Source organism: Dipodomys merriami, unplaced genomic scaffold, assembly GCF_024711535.1.
Source record: "Dipodomys merriami isolate MVZ:Mamm:240054 unplaced genomic scaffold, mDipMer1.0.p SCAF_48, whole genome shotgun sequence".
Lineage (NCBI taxonomy): Eukaryota > Metazoa > Chordata > Mammalia > Rodentia > Heteromyidae > Dipodomys > Dipodomys merriami.
This window is the reverse complement of record NW_027206046.1, coordinates 11,916,407-11,936,945: the sequence shown is the minus strand read 5'-3', so window position 1 is coordinate 11,936,945 and position 20,539 is coordinate 11,916,407. Positions and strand designations below refer to the sequence as shown.

At 41.1% G+C, this 20,539-nt stretch overlaps 1 protein-coding gene and 1 pseudogene across 2 annotated transcripts in view; one reads left to right on the top strand and one right to left on the bottom strand.

Moving 5' to 3' along the window:
- The window catches only part of Sppl2a (signal peptide peptidase like 2A), a 94,492-nt gene that overhangs the window by 48,195 nt on the left and 25,758 nt on the right, over nucleotides 1-20,539 (bottom strand). For both annotated transcript variants that reach the window (XM_069995419.1, XM_069995417.1), the window contains exon 2: nucleotides 8,119-8,250. In XM_069995419.1, the coding sequence (XP_069851520.1) occupies nucleotides 8,119-8,121 (3 nt within the window). In that variant the 5' untranslated portion in view covers nucleotides 8,122-8,250. The remainder of the gene's footprint in view (nucleotides 1-8,118; nucleotides 8,251-20,539) is intronic.
- On the top strand, nucleotides 18,064-18,378 carry LOC138809043 (peptidyl-prolyl cis-trans isomerase A pseudogene; annotated as a pseudogene).

The window sequence follows — 20,539 nt, the reverse complement described above, 5'->3', positions numbered from 1 at the left end:
GAAGAGCTGGGGGATAGCGCCCAGGCCCAGAGTTCAAGCCCCATAACCAACAACAAAAAAAGAAAGTAATTTTAACCAGGCACCAAGCCAAGTGCCAGTGGCTCATGCCTGTAAGCCTAGCTTCTCAGGAGTCTAAGATCTGAGGATCATGGTTCAAACCCAGCTAAGGCAGGAAAGTCCATAAGACTCTTATCTCCAATAAACCACTAGGAAACTAGAAGTGGCACTGTGGCTCAAGCAGTAGAACACTTGCCTTGAGGTGAAGAGCGCAGGGACAGCGTCCAGGCCCAGAGTTCAAGCCCTACAAAAACAAACAGGTGCCAGTGGCTTTGTTTGTAATCCTAGTTACTTAGGAGGCTGAGATCTGAGCATCACATCTCAAAGCCAGCCCAGGCAGAAAGTCCATGATACTCTTACCTCCAATTAACCACCAGAAAACCAGAAGTGGTGCTATGGCACAAAGTGGTACAGCACTATGAGCTCAATCCCCACAACTGAAAAAAAATTAATAATCTATTACCCAAAACAGGTAATGTAGTCAGATGCCTTTTGATAAAAAGGATGGTTTTAGGCTTTTAAGATACCATGTGTTTGCTGGGAAGGTGGCTTAGTGGTAGAGCACTTGCCTTGCATGCTCGAGGCCCTGGGTTCAATTCCTCAGCACCACATAAGAAAAAAGCCGGAAGTGGCGCTGTGGCTCAAGTGATAGAGTGCTAGCCTTGAGCTGAAGAGCTGAGCGACAGCACCCAGGCCCAGAGTTCAGGCCCCATGACCGGACCCAAAAAAAAAAAAAAAATAGATACCATGTGTTTCACAACAGTGTACTACCACATGACCTTCCTGCTGTATTTCCCTATGACTCTTTGAACTGTTGCCTGGTGAGGACAAAATGGGATTTTTGACAAATTGCAATTTAAATGTGTATGGTAAAAATAAGAAAGTTTTAAAATAACTAGTTCCCCCGCCATCTATGATAACACTAGTTTATAAAAATAAATTAACATGCTTGTCTGTCTGTCTCTCTTTCTTGGGTTGAGACTGAACAGAATATAGCTCTGAGAGTTATGTAGCTATGGAGCTTAGCCTGTCTTGGAACTTACTGTGTCTCCAGTGGATGATAATAAATTAACATCTTAACTTAATATTTTATCAAGTATATCTAACTTAAACATGAATATTATATATATAACATTATGTAGACTGACCCCTCTATGAATTCTTTGCTGAAAATATGAAGTATATAATTATATTTTCTCCTTAACAAGCCTTGGTATTATTAGCCACCCCCTCCTGTCTTTTGTTTATTATTAACCTACATCCAGAATTTTCTGTCACTTATACATGCCAGAGATCACAATGATAGGGCCATGTGATTTGCCAGCCTAGCCTAGGCACTCTGCATGACCTGGTCAGTAAAGTGCAGCCAGTCATTTCCAGCCACTTGGCTCAGCTATTTAAATGAATACCAGCTTAAATGAAAGTGTATTTAGGGAGGTGACCCACTGTCACGAGATGCAGACTTAAGACCATAAATTTAAAATTCAGTAATAAAAGGGTGGCGGTCAGGAAGTAGGAGAGGGTGGGAGAAGTATATTATAACATATGAGGATAAAGGAGCAGACTATATTCTTTTAATATTTACAGACAGGAAAGCATGCATGTGGTAAGTATACATTTTGATTAGCTTTTACAAACTGAACACACCTCATGACCAGCACTATAGGGTGAGTGTTACTTCAGTGATAGAGCTCATGTGAGGCCCTGGATTCATTCCCTAGGACTAGAGCAAGAAAGAGGGTGGGGGAGGGAGAATGGGGAGATAAAGAGAAAGGGAAGGAGAAGGAAGGGGAAGGAGGAGGAAAGGAGGGGAAGTAAGGAGAAGGAAGGCAAAAACTGTATTACTGGTTTCTTAAAAGTCCCTTTTATTTGCTCTAAAAGATAACCATTCTAACTTCTATCAACACATATTAGTTTTTCTCTTCTTAAAAACTTCAGGTTAGCTGGGCGCTGGTGGCTCACGCCTGTAATTCTACCTACTCAGGAGGCTGAGATCTGAAGGTCGTGGTTCAAAGCTGGCCCAGGCCCCAGCCCAGGCAAGAAAGTCCATGAGACTCCTATCTTCAATTAACCACCAGAAAACTGGAAGTGGTGCTGTGACTCAAGTGGTAGAGCAAGTGGTATAGCACTTGCCTTGAGCTGAAGAGCTGAGGGACAGCGCCCAGGCCCAGAGTTCAAAGCCCCATGACCGACATAAACAAACTTCAGGTTAATGCAATTATACAATTTACACTCTTTTGTGTTTTGCTTTTCTCTCAACATTACGTTTGTAAAATCCATCTATATTGCTGTACATACTTTTAGATTGGCCATTTTTTGTTACCATCGTATTTCATCTTATGAAAACATTATATATAAAACATAAGGGTTGGGAATGTGGCTTAGTGGTAGAGCGCTTGCCTAGCATGCATGAAGCCCTGGGTTTGGTCCTCAGTACCACATAAACAGAAAAAGCCAGAAGTGGTGCTGTGGCTCAAGTGGTAGAGTGCTAGCCTTGAGCAAAAGAAGCTCAAGGGAGAGTACCCAGGCCGAGTTCAAGCCCCAGGACTGGCAAAAAAAAAAGAGAAAGAAAAAGAAACATATATGTGTGTGTGTATATATGGGTGTATGTGGTGTATGTGTGTGTGTATCTATCTATCTGTCTATCTACCTATCTATCTATATTACAACTTAGTGTCCATTCTTTGATTATGGACATTTGGAGACTGCTCTATTTTAGCTAATACAAAAAGGAAAAAAGTACATATTTTAAGTGACCTTACAAAAGTCACTTAAAGGTCTTGACCTTACAAAGCATGAAAGACTGGTAAAAACTTGATCTTCTAGATTAATCTCTTCCCATTTCCCTTCCTTACATTAACTCTGTAGCAGTTACTCAGCTATGGGCTTAGTACAATTCCTTAGGTAATTCTTATCATGAGTGAAGCTTAGGGACTGAGGGTATATTACAGTGGTAAAGAGCTTACATAGAATGTTCAAGACCCTGGGTTCCAGCCCCAGCAATACAAACAAGGGAAATACTAGTTGGAGCATATCCAAATCACATAGAAGACTTTCTCAAACACCTCTCCTTTCCTTTCATGATCAAAGTCTCCGCATGCATCTACTACTGATGGGGACATATATTTTTTATTCTTGGAAAGTGGTGTGATTTAAAAAAAAATGGGTGGAGAAATATACTCAAAGGTCAGAACAAGTGGGCTCAGTTGTAGTAACTAGAGGATGGGGGTTATTTGGCTACATTTCCTTGTTTGTTACTGATTGACTTAGAGTCAGTAAAGTCATTGGACTGGTAGCAGAACAGCAGAGAATATCTAAATTCTTACTGTGATGGTTCATTCTTCTACTACCTTTCCCCAACCTTGTTTCTCTTCTTATAAGTAAAACCCAATTGAGACACTGGAAACATAGGATCGGGGATTTTGGGGGAAAAGAAAGGGCTCTTTATTCTCTGTAAGTCACAAAGTACAGAGATGACCCTTTGGCCCCCTACATTGTAAAGGCCACTTGACTTGTGTGTTTTCACTATGCCAAGTGGAGTTTCTAAGACTTCCCTCATGTATATCAAAAATTTAAGCAGATGACCCAGTTAAGTAAGTCTTTTAGTAAATATTTATTCTGTTCTTACCAGAAGTGCTTTGGAGATTGGTGTTACAGTTAGTGGTGTGCTGGAGCTGATTTGGGCTGCAGGCTGGTGGTATACCTATTTTCCCAGTCCCACGTTCAATAATGTCTTCTTGATAGTTTGAAAGTGGCTAGAGTTGACTATCTACATCACAGAAATCTGAATATGCTATGAATCAAGGTGCTCTCTCTTAGAAGAGTGGGTTGTTAAACATGTATGATACACCAACTACAGAAGTAAGCCAAAAAAATCCTTCCTCATAGAGTCCACATAGATAGACAAATAAGTGAGCTATGTTAGAAGTGTATTAAAGCATTAGGAGAAAAACACTAGAAAGAAAAACAAAACAGGGAACAGATAAAAAGTGGAAGTGGGTGGGCATTATAATTCTAAATACAGTAGTCAGGAATGGTCTCATTGAGAGCATTAATAGTTGAGCATTAATTGTGTGTGTGTGTGTGTGTGTGTGTGTGTGTGTGTGTGTGTTTGTGTGTATGTGCCTGTGCTTGTGCCAGTATTGGGGCTTGAACTCAGGGCTATAGCACTTGAGTCATAGCTCCACTCTGAGCTTTTTAGTGGCTAATTGGAGATAAGAATCTCACAGACTTTCCTGTTGGGGCTGGCTTAAAACCTTGATCCTCATATCTCAGCTTCCTGAGTAGCTAGGATTACAGGAGTGAACCATTTGTGCCCAGTGTCTGAACATTAGTTTGAAGGAAAAGAAGAAGGGAGCAAGCCAGATATATAGCTAGGAAGAGAGCAGGTGAGGAAGAAAGAACAGCAAATGCAAAGGTCTTGAGGCAGGAGTCCTGCAAGCGGTCACTAGACCTGGCGCTAAGTAAAGGTAGAGAAGTAGGAGATGAGGTCCTGGAAGTAATGGGTGAAGATGGGAAAAGGTGGAAGGCCAGCTCATGAATGTCCTAAAATACCCTTGTAAACATTAAGAGAAGCTAACAGGACATTTGTACTTTTTTGACTAAATTAAAATACTATTACTGCACATTATCGTGTCAGATTTCTTCCTGGAATTGACGGTATCTTTTAGATTGCTTTTCTTTTGTTGTTTTAGTGGTTAGACTTAAGTTGTCCAATCAGATAACCATTAGTGGCATGGGGCTAATTGAATTTAAATGAATTAAAGCAAAAGTAAGAATTCCGTTCTCCTGCTGAAATGTCCATATCCCAAGTGGCTAATAGCCACATCCCAAGAGCTAAAGCAAGCCATTGGCCAGCACAGATAAACAGGTTCCATCACCACAAAAGGTTATGCTTTAGGGGAAAAAACATTTCTGGGGTTAACTAGAGCCTGAGTCCCGGTTCTTAGCCTTTGCCCTTGCAAATCTTTGGGCAAGGACACCTTGGTATCCAGGAATCCTGGAGCCTTTTTTTTTCTGCTCAGATTGTAAGGTTCTATTTCAGGACCTTATTTCTGAAAACACCTTTCCATAAAACCTGTAATCTTCTCTGGAGACATCCTCCACTTCATTTATATATTCAAAAAATGTCATTGGTCACTGGCTGTTACCTTGCTTATATAACCTGTTGTTGTGAAAAGGAAGAATGGGGTTGATGTAAATTAGTAGTCAAAAATGGTCCAAATTACAGACTGGATAGGTCAATGTATTCATTCATTTATTTTGTGGTTGTTTTCAATACTATGGATCTTCTTGTTAAACAGTGATTAAATCTGAGCTATAAAGTGCACAGAGTTGAGAAATAGCAAAACAATCCCATCATCTTTCTTGTGAGATACGATGCTTTGCAGGATTAACTCAAGTTCTTCACCTAGTTCTCCCCCCACATGACCATGAGTGGGAGATGGGGCCATTGAAGCCCAGTGGTCAGCCTGGTGCTCTTTCTCTGGATAGTACTATGAAGTAAAGAGAAGGCATTCATTAAAATGGCATTTCTCCCATGAGCTTCCAAGCTGCCTTATTTGGAGCAGGAGGCTTTGCGAGTAACTAGAGCTCGTTCTTATGTTCTACTAGAAATGGGACCTTTGGGAATATGTGTATCCCCTGGGCTGAGGTGAGCATAGCTTCTTGGGGTTGAGATGGCTTGGCTGCCACCTGTGGTGGCATATAAGCACTTCTCTGGGTTGAGGTGGGACTTAGTGGCCAAGGACCCCTTGAGACTTCCCTAGCTTCCCTCTTTGTCTACTCCTTTTTCCTTTCTCAGTCAAAAACAATGTAGACTTCTACAGATTGGCTACAGATCCCTCCAAATTTGCCCCCAGGGAAGATATAAGTGACTGATAAGGTTTAGTGCTTATTTCTCCCATGAGTAATTTTATGGAAATCCAGCCAGTCTCCTTGTTGGGATAAAGTCAAAGGAATAAAGCTCCAATTGTGTCAGTTAAGTAGTTTGCTAATGTTGCTGACGGAACACCAAATTTACAGTTAGGGAACCATCCATCCAGTTTGTCCTTCATATTTATTAACAAGGTTCCCTTTTACTGTCAAAATACTGGGATGATAAATTACTCATCATATTTTATAATCCTTGCTCTGCCTTAGCCTAGACAACAGATGCAAGGCGAAATCTTCTCAAAATTACTTACTGGAGTTGGCTTCCCTAGTAGGCTCTACTCCTTTCTCTCCTTCTGAAAACTTACATCCCCAAATTGGGAACCGCCAGGAAACACAGGACAGTGTCTGGAATATAGTTTTTAGCCAGCAACTGGTTAAATAATGTAATATATCTCAGTCCTCAAATAAAACTCTAAAGAAGCACATCTTTCAGAGGCTACTCCTTATCAATTAAGTAACCTCGTGTATCTAGGAAAATTCTTCTTTGGAGAAATCCTTTTATTGAATTATTAACTCCTCCTAACATTTTAGTTGGGTGGAATCCATTTTCTGTTTCTAGAGCTACAGTAGCTTTGTTCACTTTTTTTTTTTTTTTTTTTGGGTCGGTCATGGGGCTTGAACTCTGGGCTTGGGAGCTATCCCTACGCTCTTCAGCTCAAGGTGAGCGCTCTAAGGCTTGAGCCACAGCATCACTTCTGGTTTTCTAGTGGGTTTTTATTAGAGATAAGAGTCTCAGGGACTTTCCTGCCCTGGCTTGCTTTTGAACCATGATCTTCAGAATTCAGCCTCCTGAGTAGCTAGGATTATAGGCGTGAGTCACCGGTGCCCGGTTGTCCACATTTTTTTTTTTTTTTTTGCCCATGGGTACACAATTAGAATTTGTTCTTATCTTGCCTTAGGCCCTATATTTTGTGGGAGATAAGGGCTTGGAGTGTCTGGCATCTGCAGAATTCATTCTTAGCCAGTCAAGCCTGGAGGCAAACTGGAACGAGGTCACTAACAGAAAGCTACACCTGGATGCATACAAATGGCATTTTAAGAGGAAGAAGGCATAAAGCCACAAAGTCATAATGTTCTTTTAGAGCTATAAAAAGTACATAATTTAGACACATTTGTAGCTTCCCTGAGTTCCCTATTGGCATTACAAAAGCATATGTGTATTCATTTGGATTTTTATATCAGGCAGATGTTTTAACAGTTCTCTTATTTATAGCTTTCAATATTGCTTTCAATATATAGGTTATAAATCCTGTAACTTGCTTTTAAAATAAATAAAACAAAACAAGCCCAAAAGGATTTGTCTTGACTTTTGTGTCTAGCATTTAGATTTTAAAATTTTCAGATTCAAGATGACCTAATAATTGCAAAGCCTTGCCTGTTTTTCCCTTTGATCTTGCATGGTTATAAATGTTCCTTGGGAACAAAGGGTTAAATCCTAGCATCAAGGTTAATTTAAAAACAACAGTTGGTCTCCTGTGCAAACATTCTCTTCCATTTACAGACACACTTTTTTTTTTCCATTTGAAATGCCAGTTTACAATTCAGTGAGCTACTTTTCTATTTATAGTGTCTTCACCTTAAATGTTATCCCTCCTCAGGAGTTATTTCTAAAACTTACATATACACACACATACATACAAAGGGTATGTACTTTTACACTATAAAAACTATATTGACAAAGAAAATTATCTAAAGTTAGTAACAATATGAAAACAGTTCCTTCAAATAACAAGTTTATCTATTGTTAAGAACAGCCTAAAGCTGGGCACTGGTGGCTCATGCCTATAATCCTAACTGCTCTCAGGAGGCTAAGATCTGAGGATTGTGGTTCGAAGCCAGCCAGGGCAGGAAAGTCCATGAGACTCTCAGCTCCAATTAACCACCAGAAAACTGGAAGTGGTGCTGTGACTCAAAGTCCTAGCCTTGAGAAAAAGAGCTCAGGGACAGAACGTAGGTCCTGAGTTCAAGCCCCATGACCAAAAAGAATAAAAAAAAAAAAATAGCCTGGCTCTTCCCAAATGAAAACTTTCAATAGGCAAAGAAACAGTAAGTAGAAATAAAATGAAAGGAAAAGAAAAGAAAGAAAAATGACATCCAACTTTAAGAGCAAAAATCTTTCAAACTCACCATTGCAGTTAGAAAGAGACATGATGCTCTAGTGCCAGTATTATTCTGGGGCACCAGGCTTTCATGGGTCTACAGGCCTCAATTCAGTTGATTCAGGTTTGCAGACACTGATACTCAATTTTGTCAAGACATCTAAAAGAAATCACAAGAAAATGAATGAACCATCAGAAATCTTTATATAGTCCCTTCTCTCTCTTATCTGTCTCTGTCTCTGTCTCTCTGTCTCTGTCTCTGAATACTTGAACTCAGGGCTTTATTTTACTAGCCAGGCACTCTTACCACTGAGCCACAACTCTCACTCAATTTCTTGCTGGTTAGTTTTGAAATAGGGTCTTATCTTCTGTGCATGATTGGGCAGAATTTGCCTATGTTAGGCTTCTGTCTTAGTTGAACAATTATGCACCACTGTGTCCAGCTCTCTGAATAGGGAGTCTCATGAACTCTTCTTCCAGGGCTGTCCTTGAATTTTGATCCTCCAAATCTCAGCCTCTCAAGTAGAAATACAGATGTGAGCCATTGACATCTAGTTATGCATTCTTTTTTTTGTGTGTGGGTGTCAGTCCTGGGACTTTAACTCAGGTCATGGAACCTGTTCCGGACATTTATTTATTTATTTATTTATTTATTTATTTATTTATTTATTTATTTGCTTAAAGCTAGCACTCTACCACCTGAGCCACACCTCCACTTCTGGTATTTCCGTGGGTGACTGGAAATAAGTCTCATGGACTTTCCTGCCTGGGCTGGCTTCATATTATGATCCCTAGAGCTCAGCCTTCTCCTTCTTCTCCTCCTTCTCCTTCTTCCTCTTCCTCTTCTTCTTCTTCCTCTTCCTCTCCTCCTCCTCCTCCTCCTCCTCCTCCTCTTCTTCTTCTTCTTCTTCCTCCTCCTCCTCCTTCTCCTCCTCCTCCTCCTCCTCCTCCTCCTCCTCCTCTTCCTCCTCCTCCTCCTCCTCCCCCTTCACTTCCCCCTCCTCCTTTTTTTTTTGGTTGGTCATGGGGCTTGAAACTCTGGGCCTGGGCACTGTATCTGAGCTCTTCAGCTCAAGGCTAGCACTCTACCACTTGAGCCACAGCACCACTTCTGGTTTTCTGGTAGTTAATTGGAGATAACAATCTCGTGGACTTTCCTGCCTGCAGTCCTCAGATATCAGCCTTCTGAGTTAGCTAAGATTATAGGTATGAGCCCATCTTAGGCATGATACCTATCTTAGACAGGACCTTTTTAACTAGACACTGCTTAGTTGGATCTTTATCTTACTCCCATTTTATTTTTATTTTTTAGTTTAATTTTTAGACAGGGCCACCCTATATAGTCAATGCTGGGCTTAAACTCACTACATAGCCAGGCTGACTCCAAACTCTTCAAATTCTAAACTCTTCAAAGGCTTTTTCTCAAGTGCTGGGATTACAGGAATGTACCACCATACCTTGCTTTTCCTTGAGAATGATACAGATATGTAGTTACGTAGTCAAACATTCTAAACTGGTCTTCGGAGATAATTCCAAGCCACCTCATCTATGGTTAACTCATCAGATAAGAGAGGTAATAATCACTTTGGATACAGATTGCTTTGAATCCTAGCTATCCTATTTCTTAGCTCTGGAAGATACTATGTAATACTTACCCATCAGCTTTTTTCTTTACCCTCTTCTTTTCCCACCTCCATTTCTAACCACCTCATGGTTTTCTTCATTTGGCAATGGCAACCTGCCCAGTATCTAAGAATGAGCATGTTCGTAAGTCACATGCAGATGTGCTGCTTGGAGCACAGTGGCCATCTTGTGACCATGAGGAAATCACCTAAGATCACAAAGTAAGCTTGCTTATCTTCCAAACCTCTCATTAGGTAGGCAGTAAGTATTCTTGTGGCTTAAGCAGTTGCTACTCAAAGTGTGGTCTGGAGACAAGTGCAGTCATCATTTGGTTGCTTAGAATGCATGGTTCTAAGATTTCTTAAGTGACTTTAATACTCATGGACTCTTTAGAAGCTCTGGTGTAAGTCCAGAGCTTTTTTTGCTTGCTATTGAATCCATCCTAATTGATACTGGTCAAGTTACCTAAAGGCATATAAGCCTCAGTTTCCTTATCTATTCCACAAGGGGTGATAACAGTACCTGCTTTGCAACAATGCAACAATGATTAAACAAACACATACAATGTACAACACCATGCCTGCTACATGGTAAACTATCAGTGGTAGCTAAAGACACCCTTTGTGTGTAGCTAGTGGGGTTTGAGTGAAAATACAATGCTTGACACTTTTAAGATGGCAAGTGGGTGTTTCCAGGACCTTTGAGAGGTGAGGCTTTTATTGTCATTGCTGTGGCCAGAACCATAGAACAAACTATTCACAGCAACTGCTTTCCTGAGAATTCACAAATGTACCTTCAAGTAGCATGTTTAATTTTAGTTCCTAACCTCCTTAGGCTTAATAACAGATATTACCAGGTCTCTTTGCTGGACACTAGAGATAAAAAGGCATGTCAGGAAAGACTGCAGGATAAAAGTGAGATAGATGGAAGCCGGAAGATACTTTAAAGCTTGCTTACAGGGTGACTTGGCCATAGGGCAAGTGGCCAGGGGCCTTTGAAAACCTGCACATTGAGTCATGAAAACTTTACACTCAAGTATGGGAAGGCTTGATTTAGCACAATAAAGTAATGTGTGCAGACACTAAATGCCATGTTGTATATTCAGATCTCATAAAAAAATACTAGGCCCTAACGCTATTAACTTCTTTGTGATACTCTATACAATTAAAATATGTTGATTACAATGAAAGCATTCATTATGGTACTAATGGTACCTGATGACCTCTTGACTGGGCCATAAGAAAACTCCTCTGAGAGAGGCACCATGGAGACGCTAGGCTGGAGAGGAGGTCAGAGGAGACTTGCTTCCAGACTCACCCACACCTGGTAAAGGCAAGGCAGGCAGGGGCTCAACCGAAAATAAGGGATCTGTCGGTTCAACAGGGCAAAGGGGCCTCGGTGAACTCCCAGGGAAATAGGCATCATGGAAACTAATGATTACTCTGCCAACTTGAACTGTTCCTACACTCATGCTGGGCATGAGTGTGCAAAAACTCTGAACTCCAAAGAGACAGACTTGGACCAGATATTGTAACAAGGTGTTTTATGTAATTTCATCGAACGTTTTTCTCATGATTATGTGATAAGATAATCATGTAATCATTTTTTTGAGGGGGGAAGGGAGGAGAGTACTGGGCTTTGAGCCATAGCCCAGCTGGATAATTCAGTTTTAAAATTAAAACTTGAGGATGCTTATCATAGTTAACTAACATGGAATAGACATCTGTTGTAGAAGTTTTAGATCTAAAACAGGATCCAGAAAAACAAAAGGTCTCATTCCCAGGAACTTCTAGTATAATTAAGCTAAACAATCTAAAACCAGGACTATATTATGAAAGCTGAAAGGAACTCAGAGCCAGTACAGTGGCTAATGCCTATAATCTTAGGAGTCTGAGATATGAGGATCTCAGCCAGGCCCCGGCAGGCAAGTCCTTGAGACTTCTATCTCCAATAAGCTATTGGAGCCAGAAGTGTGATTGAGGCTCAAGTGGTAGAGTGCTATCTTGAACACAAAGAAGCTCAGGGATAAGGGACAGTGCCCAGGACCTGAGTTCAAGCCCCAGGAATGGCCAAAAACAAAAAAAAAGGAAATGAATTCAGGTTCAGGGCAAAGTTCCTGGTACTAGGACATACCTCTTCCTGGGCAGAAAAAGTGGAAACTTCTTAGTCCTGCCATAGACAATGACCAAGTCCCAAATATATGTCAGGAAGAGGTATGGACAATGCAGAAGCCTAGTGGTCAGCACACACACAAGGCCTGCTCCTCCCAAGTCCTCTACATTCAGGGTGTAACTGGGGAATCCTAAGCTGCTTACATGCTTTTAATTGTAGTCCTGGATGGGTGGAAGGAACTGGAGTTAAAAATAAGCCTCTAAATAAAATTAACAATCCAAAATCTCAATGGTTTAACACAATACCTTCCTTCCTTCCTTCCTTCCTTCCTTCCTTCCTTCCTTCCTTCCTTCCTTCCTTCCTTCCCTCTTTCCTTCCTTCCTTTCTGCCTGCCTGCCTCCTTCCTTCCTTCTTCCCTTCCTTCCTCCCTCCTTCTCTTCCTTCCTTCTCTTCTTTCCTTCCAATACTTCTGCCTCAGCCTTCAAAATGTTGGAAGTACAGGCATATGCCACCAAGTTCAGCAGATTTAATCTTACTGCAACATTAAGAAAGCAACAGGCTGGGTGCTTGGTGGCTCATGCCTGTAATCCTAGCTACTCAGGGGGCTGAGATCTGAGGATCTTGGTTGGAAGCCAGCCCAGGCAGGAAAATCCATGAGACTCTTATCTTCAATTAACCACCAGAAAACTGGAAGTGGTACTATGACTCAAAGTGGTAGAGTGCTAGCCTTGAGCAGAAAGAATAAAAAAAAAAAAACCTCAGGGACAGCACCCAGGCCCTGAGTTCAATACCATAACAGATGAGAGGGGGGGGGAGGGAGAAGGAGAGGGAGAGGGGAGAGAGGAGAGGGAGAGGGAGAGGGAGAGGGGCAATAGGAATCCTCTTTGGTGCTATTGTGTTTCCATTTTGTATATAGGGCAAGTGAATCACTGAAAGGTAAATACCTTGGCCAAGACATCAAGTTGGGATTTGAAGCCAGGCTGACTGATTTCAGAACTCACAAGGGGAGCAACCAATCAGATAACTGAGAAGAGGGTAAATGAAAATATATTTAATTCTATGGTACAGATTTAAATCTGGCCATCAAACCTAGTTTTCCAGGAGACTTCATTTTTATAATCTTGTGCAGAGAGGTATTCTTGCTGTACCCTTGGGGTTCCTTTTTTTAAATCTCCAAGTGGCTCAACCTGTACTTCCAGCTTATACTGCCACCAACTACAGAAGAGTATTCTTGGGAGTTCAATGAGTCAGTTAAGGATACAACCATCATGACTTCTTTTTAATAATGTAATTATCCCACTAGGCCAAATGTTTGCCGTGGGAAGTTCAACTCAATGGTGAGGAATAAGATTTTTGTTTTGTTCTGTTTTACTTGAAAGATCTAGTTGTGTAATTCTGAATGACCCAACCATAAAATGATGAGTTCATAGTGACCACTGAGACTAAGCCTCATCAAATGTAACTTTTAGTTAAAAACACTTATTTTTGGTATGATGTTTTAGAGACTTTCAGATTTTAATTTTGTTTTGGCAGCTCAAGGGAAGGTTTTTTTTTTCAGTACTGAAGTTTGAAGGAGGGCCTTAGGGCAAGGGCTCTACTTTTTGAGTCATATGCCCAGCCATTTTTGCTTTGATCACTTTTTTTTTTCTTTTTGGTCATGGAACTTGAACTCTGGGCCTAGGTGCTGTCCCTGCGCTCTTCAGCTCAAGGCTAGCCCTCTACCACTTGAGCCACAGGGCCAATTCCAGTTTTCTGAGTGGTTTATTGGTGACAAGACTCATGGACTTTTCTGCGCACGCTGGCTTTGAACCATGTTCCTCAGATCTCAGCCTCCAAGTAGCTAGGATTACAGGTGTGAGTCACCAGTGCTAGACTTGCTTTGATTATTTTTGAGAGAGGGTCTCATGTTTTTGAGTGGGCCAACCTAGACTATGCCTCTTACTTATACTGGGATGATAGAAGTGCACCACCATGCCCGGCTCTTTGTTTTTTGGTGGCGTTGAAGCGGGTAGTCTTGTTTAGTTTTTTTGCCCCAGGAGGTTTTCAATCTTCATTTCTTTATCTTTACCTCAAGTAGCTGGTATTGAAGGCCAGCCAGAAATTGGTACCCAGCTTTGGTTATGGGAACAAGAAGTAGCATATGCTGCTGCTCAGTGGCTTCTGGAAATTTCTGTCCACATTAAAGAGACATAAGGACCTCCTTCCCTCCCTGATTTTTTTTTCCTCCTTATCTTTCCCTTTTTCTCTCTTCCTCTTCCTTTCTCCTGTTCTTTCCCCTTCTCTCCTCCCCTCCTTTCCTTTCCCTTCTCCCTTCTTCCTTTTTCCTTTGCTAAAGTTTTAACCCAGGGCCTTGTGTATATTAAGCAGAGTTTCTATACCTCCAGATCCCAGGCAGCTATTACTTTGACCCAGCTGCATTAAAGCCATAATTAACCTGGGAGCAGATGTGGCCATTTTTCTTGGAAAGGTAAGACAAAAAATATCTACTACATCCTCAGCAAGACACAGGTAAATATTTCTCAGGGTTTTCCTACCAGATCAGTTCTTCATGAGAGTCCTATCAAGAAAGCAAAACTGGAAGAGGAAGGAATTTACTTAAGGTCATAAAAGAAGGAGACAGAGAACCCAATCCCAGAGTTGTGCTCTGTATTCTACATCCACCACGCCTAAGACCTTTAAAGAAACTAAAAATCCCATTGGTGAAACACTGACTGAAATGTGTTATGTTATATAAGCAGGCCTTTTCTGATGTTCTTGAGATTCTGGAATATTCAGGGGATATAGCAAGAGAGGAACTACAGCCTGTTGGGATGCATTTTTGTTTTGTGGTCCTTTAGCAAATCATGTATCAATCCTCGTATCCAGATTTGGGATATATGCTAGACAGCACCAATGGAGTAATCAATTCATTCGCATTTTTAGTTCCAAAAAAACATTAATGTGCTCATCAAGAAAAATTGCAAAAAACCAAAAAACAAGGCATCATCAATATAAATATTCTTTTTAGAATTGGCAAAATGGGGCTAGAGAGTTCCTGTTTTTAGAATACAGACAGAAGAGAGCTCAGCGCTCAGTGTTACTGGTCTCTGCACTTCCTTCCTGCATAGAAGTAGAACTAGTACAACCACGTAAGGAGTCCACAATAGTATTTGAAACAGTAGCTAATATTTATCATAAGCTCAGCCTGGACCTAGCCCTGGGATAATTGTTTCTTACCCATTACTTAATTTAATTGTTTCTTAGTCCAGCAAGTAAAAGTTTTAGGGTCCCTAGTTTACTGATGAGTAAAGTGAGATTAAAGAGAGTAAGCAATTTGTCTGAGGTCACATAACTACTAAGTGTCTGAATTGAGACTGGAATGCAGATGTATCAAGCTCTTAAATTTATGTTCTTTATTTGCAGGGGGAGGAGGCTTGAACTCAGGGCCTGGGTGCTGTCCCTTAGCTTATTCACTCAAGACTGTGCTCTACCATTTGAGCCACAACTCCACTTCTAGATTTTTGCTTATTAATTGGAGATAGGAGTCTCACAGATTTGTCTTCTCCAGGCTGATTTTGAACTAAGATCTTCAGATTTTAGCCTTCTGATTAGCTAGTATTATAGGTATGAGCCAGTGGTGCCTTTCTCCTTTATGTTCTTAACCACTATACTAGTAACTCAGTTCTGATTTTTTGTTTGTTTTCAGTTCTTGTTTTTGACACAGGGTTTACCTAGGCTACCATCAAACTCATAATCCTCTGTCCTCTGTCTCCAGAGTGCTGAGATTATAGGCATGAAACACAAAGTCTGACTGCCAATAAATTATTTGATAAGGCCTGATTTCTTGCTGCAAAGAAAAAAAAGACATTTTATTCAGTCATCATTTATCAGCTCCATTTCTTCCTGGGGGGCTTTCTAAAAGCAAAACATTGTTATACATACTACAGAGTGACCTGTCTTAAATTGTCACTGTATTCTTTATGTTACCATTGCATAACTAGTCTTTATACAGTCTTTGCGAATTATACTGCTGGATAATGGATTTTAAATTGCATGTTTAAGTAGACCAAGAAGTCTATGGTTAGTGGGTTATATTTAAGAAGCCACAGAATAGATAAGGTGCCCAATTAAAGAGAACGTTTCCTCCAAACCCCTAATTTGTGTTAGGATATTCAATTACCATCCTTTCTGGGCAGGCATAAATTTTGACCCAGTAGCAATGAAGAAGTCTGGCCCAGAAGCTTGCAGACTCGGAATTATTTATCAGAAGGTATTACTTAACTCACATTTGACACAACTGTTTATGTTCACAGACAATTCAGGGTTATCTGAATTTAGAAGAGGTTGGCTGATCTTTGATTAACCTGACGTAATGGGTAGAATTCTAAGATAACAATGTCAGTTTGCTAGCATCTTAGTTTGCTCACCTCATAAACTGGACCACCAGGTATTGAGGTCCTGGCAGCTAGGGTGTAGCTCAGTAGAACAGTACTTGCTTTGCATGTGCAAGGCTCTGAGTTTAATCTCTAGCACTATAAAAAAATCTTATTGATTTGAAGAAATAAACATCATGACCACATAAGTTGCCATATTACTTTTTACAAGGATTGTAAGGTTTAAGTGTAGATTTCACTATAATCTCATGTTGATTTTTTTCCCTAATCATATTAGTATAATGTGGTACCCAGAAAGCTTTCTGATTTAGTAGGTTTGTATTTCTTGATTCCTATGACATATTGCTGAGAACATTTTGCCAATCTTTGGGAAAGCCTAAACATTTTTGCCCTGAAGACTAGCAGAGGAAACACTATAGCTAGATATTGATGATGCACACACACTAGCAATGTATGCATCTCAGGCTGTATTTCTAGTATTAGGGTAGTTGGAGATAAAGACCTACATATACACAGACCACAATATGAGTTGTCAGGCTTCTGCTTGGACCAGACATGATTTCATCAGTACGTCAAGAAAACACCACTGTGCATTGCTCTACCATGAGGAACAACATTTATTCTGTTGTTTTATTTTGTTTTGAGACCAGGTCTTATTTTACAGCCTAAGCTGGCCTGGAATTTTCTATATAGCCCAGGCTGGCCTCAAACTTGAGGCCCTCTGTCTCGGCTTCCCAGATCATGGGGTTTGCCAGTCATGGGGCTTGAACTCAGGGCCTGGGCACTGTCCTGAGTTTCTTTTGCTCAAAGCTAGCACTCTACTACTTGAGCCACAGTGCTACTTCTAGGTTTTTCTGTTTATGTGGTATTGAGGAATCGAACCCGGGGCTTCACGCATGCTAGGCAAGCACTCTACCACTAAGCCACATTTCCAGACCCATTTCTTTCTTTCTTTCTTTCTTTCTTTCTTTCTTTCTTTCTTTCTTTCTTTCTTTCTTTCTTTCTTTCTTTCTTTCTTTCTTTCTTTCTTTCTTTCTTTCTTTCTTTCTTTCTTTCTTTCTTTCTTTCTTTCTTTCTTTCTTTCTTTCTTTCTCAGTTGGTCGTGGGGCTTGAACTCTGTGTCTGGGTGCTGTCCCTGAGCTCTTCAGCTCAAGACTAGCGCTCTACCACTTGAGTTACAGCGCCATTTTCGGTTTTCTAGTTGTTTATTAGAGATACGAGTCTCACCCCACAGATGTTCCTGCCCAGGCTGGCTTTGAACCATGATCCTCAGATTTTAGCCTCTGAGCGGCTAGGATTATAGGTGTGAGCCCCCAGTGCCTGGCTTCCTATATATATATATATATATATATATATATATATATATATATATATATATATATAATTGTAAAAATACTGTACAGAAGGGTTACAGTTACATAAGCAAGGTAATGAGTACATTTCCTATCAAGCATTGTTGCCTCTTCCTTTGTTTTTCCCCTACCATCTCTTCCCTCTCACCTCCACAACTACACTCCCATGCCTGTCCCCCCCCCCATTTTTTCTTTTTTTTTCCTTTTTTTATTGTGAAAATACTGTACAGAGGGGTTACAATTACAGGGACAAGATCATGAGTACATTTCTTATCAAGCATTGTAGCCTCCTCCTTTGTTTCCCCTTCCCCTCCCTTCCCATCCTCCCCCCCCACCCCCCTCTATTTTTTCTTTAGTACCAATGATCTTAAGAAAGCTGAGATGCTTTGCAGATGGTTACCAGCTGCCAGCCATGTTCAACCCCACCGTGATCTTTGACATCGCGCTCTGAGCACTGGAGAGAAAAGATTTGGGTATAAGGGATCCTGCTTTCACAGGATTATCCCAGGCTTCATGTGCCGGGGTGGTGACTTCGCATGCCATAATGGCACTGGTGGCAAGGCCACCTATGGAGAGAAATTGGAGGATGAGATTGTCATCTTGAAGCATACAGGTCCTGGCATCTTATCTGTGGCCAATGCTGGACCAAACACAAATGGTTCCCAGTTTTTCATCTGCCCTGTCAAGACTGATTGGTTGGACGGCAAGCATGTGGTTTTTGGGAAGGTGAAAGACAGCATGGAAGTGATGGAAGCCATGCAGGGCTTTGGGTCCAGGAATGGCAAGACCAGCAAGAAGGTCACCATTACTGACTGTGGACAACTCTAATACATTTGATTTGGTTTACCGTAACCACCAGACCATTCCTTCTGTAGCTCAGGAGCGTACCCTTCCACCCCATCTGCTTGCAATATCTGCAATCTTTGTGCTCTCACTGCAGTTCTTTGGGTTCCAGGTTTTCCTTACCTCCCCTCCAAATCTAGCTGGAATGCTGAGTTAAGCTTATGATTATGAATAAAAACTAAACAACAACAAAGAAAGCTGAAAGTAGGGTTGGGAATGTGGCTTAGTGGTAGAATGCTTGCCTAGCATGCATGAAGTCTGGGTTCAATTCCTCAGTATCACAAAATAGAAAAGGCTGGAAGTGGCACTGTGGCTCAAGTGGTAGAGTGCTAGCCTTGAGCAAAAGAAGCCCAGAGACAGTGCTCAGGCTCTGAGTCCCAGCCCCAGAACTGGAAGGAAGGAAGGAAGGAAGGAAGGAAGGAAGGAAGGAAGGAAGGAAGGAAGGAAGGAAGGAAGGAAGGAAGGAAGGAAGGAAAGGAAGGAAGGAAGGAAGAAAGAAAGGAAGAAAGAAAGGAAGAAAGGAAGGAAGAAAGGAAGGAAGGAAGGAAGGTGTAAAAAGATCCAGTGACAGTGAACTGAATAGAATGTTTTTCACCTTATTTCACACATAGAAATCGGTATTAACAAAATCATTAATTTAAGATATATATATATATATATATATATATATATATATATATATATATATATAAGCTCAAAAACAAAAAGATAAAATAAAAATTCTCAAGAAATGTAAGCTGGGGGCTGGGAAGGTGGCTCAGTGGTAGAGCGCTTGCCTTGCATGCTTGAGGCTCTGGGTTCGATTCCTCAGCCCCACATAAGCAAAAAGAAAAAAGCCGGAAGAGGCGCTGTGGCTCAAGTGGTAGAGTGCTAGCCTTGAGCTGAAGAGCTGAGGGCCAGCGCCCAGGCCCAGAGTTCAGGCCCCACATGACCAGACCTAAAAGAAAGAAAGAAATGCAAGCTGTAGTCATAGCAAGGAGGAGCTGAAACTTTGTTGCACGTAGGAGGAAGCAAAGTGACTCATGCCTTTGCCACTGGGCAAACCTAGGGACGAGAGCTGAGGCTGTGTCCTGTGCCTGCATGGAGTTGCAAAGTTACCATGATGTCTAACAGTAAGGACCAAGAAAGTCCAAGAGCCCAGAGTTACTGTAAATGGGAGCCAATTTGACATAGATGGAGACCTTAGGAGCTCCCTGAAACTAGGGATACCATACATTTTGGACTGTCCCAAACCAAGAAATAAGCATGAAAACTTGTGGTTTTCTAGGGCTCAAACACGACAATGAAAATCACAATAAAACTATAAGGAAGCTTCTATCATCCAGGTATTCATGGACACCACAGAAATTATAATTCTAGCAAGAAGAAAAACTCAAAACAGAAGCTGTAAGTTACATAAAGAACATATTTATGTTTAAGGAGGTTGAAAGAAAAAAAAGTTAAGCTAGGCATGGTGGGTCATGCCTATAATTCTAGCTGCTTGGAAGGTTGAGATTGGAGGTTTGTGACTTGAAGGTAGTCTGGAAAGAACAGTCTAGAAATACCATCTCAACAATAAACAGTTGGTAGAGGTAACATTGCATTTACCATCCCGACTACCTGGGAAAAATAATAGGAGGATCACAGTTTAGGCCTAGGCAAAAAGTTAGACCTAATCTGAAAAATAAAGAAAGTAAAAAGGGCTAGAGGCATGGCTCAAATGGCAGGGCATCTATCTAGCAAGCATGGGACCCTGAGTTCAATCCCAAGTACAAGGACAAGTTAATATCTAGATACATGCAGTGAAATGGGATAACAACAAAAAGTGTAAAATTAAAAGATTAACCAGAAAGGAAAGACAATCCAATTTTTTTGGCAGTCCTGGGGCTTGAACTCAGGGCCTGGGCACTGTCCCTGAGCTTCTTTTGCTCAAGGCTAACACTCTACCACTTAAGCCACAGCACTACTTCTGGCTTTTTCTGTTGATGTGGTACTGAGAAATCGAACCCAGCGCTTCATGCATGCTAGGCAAGCACTCTACCACTAAGCAGATTCCTAGCCCCTTAATCCAATTTTTAATCAGAAAAGTTGTTGAGCCTGGCCTATAATCCTACTCAGGAGGCTGAGATCAGATGATTACGATTCAAAGCGAGCCTTGGCAGGAAAA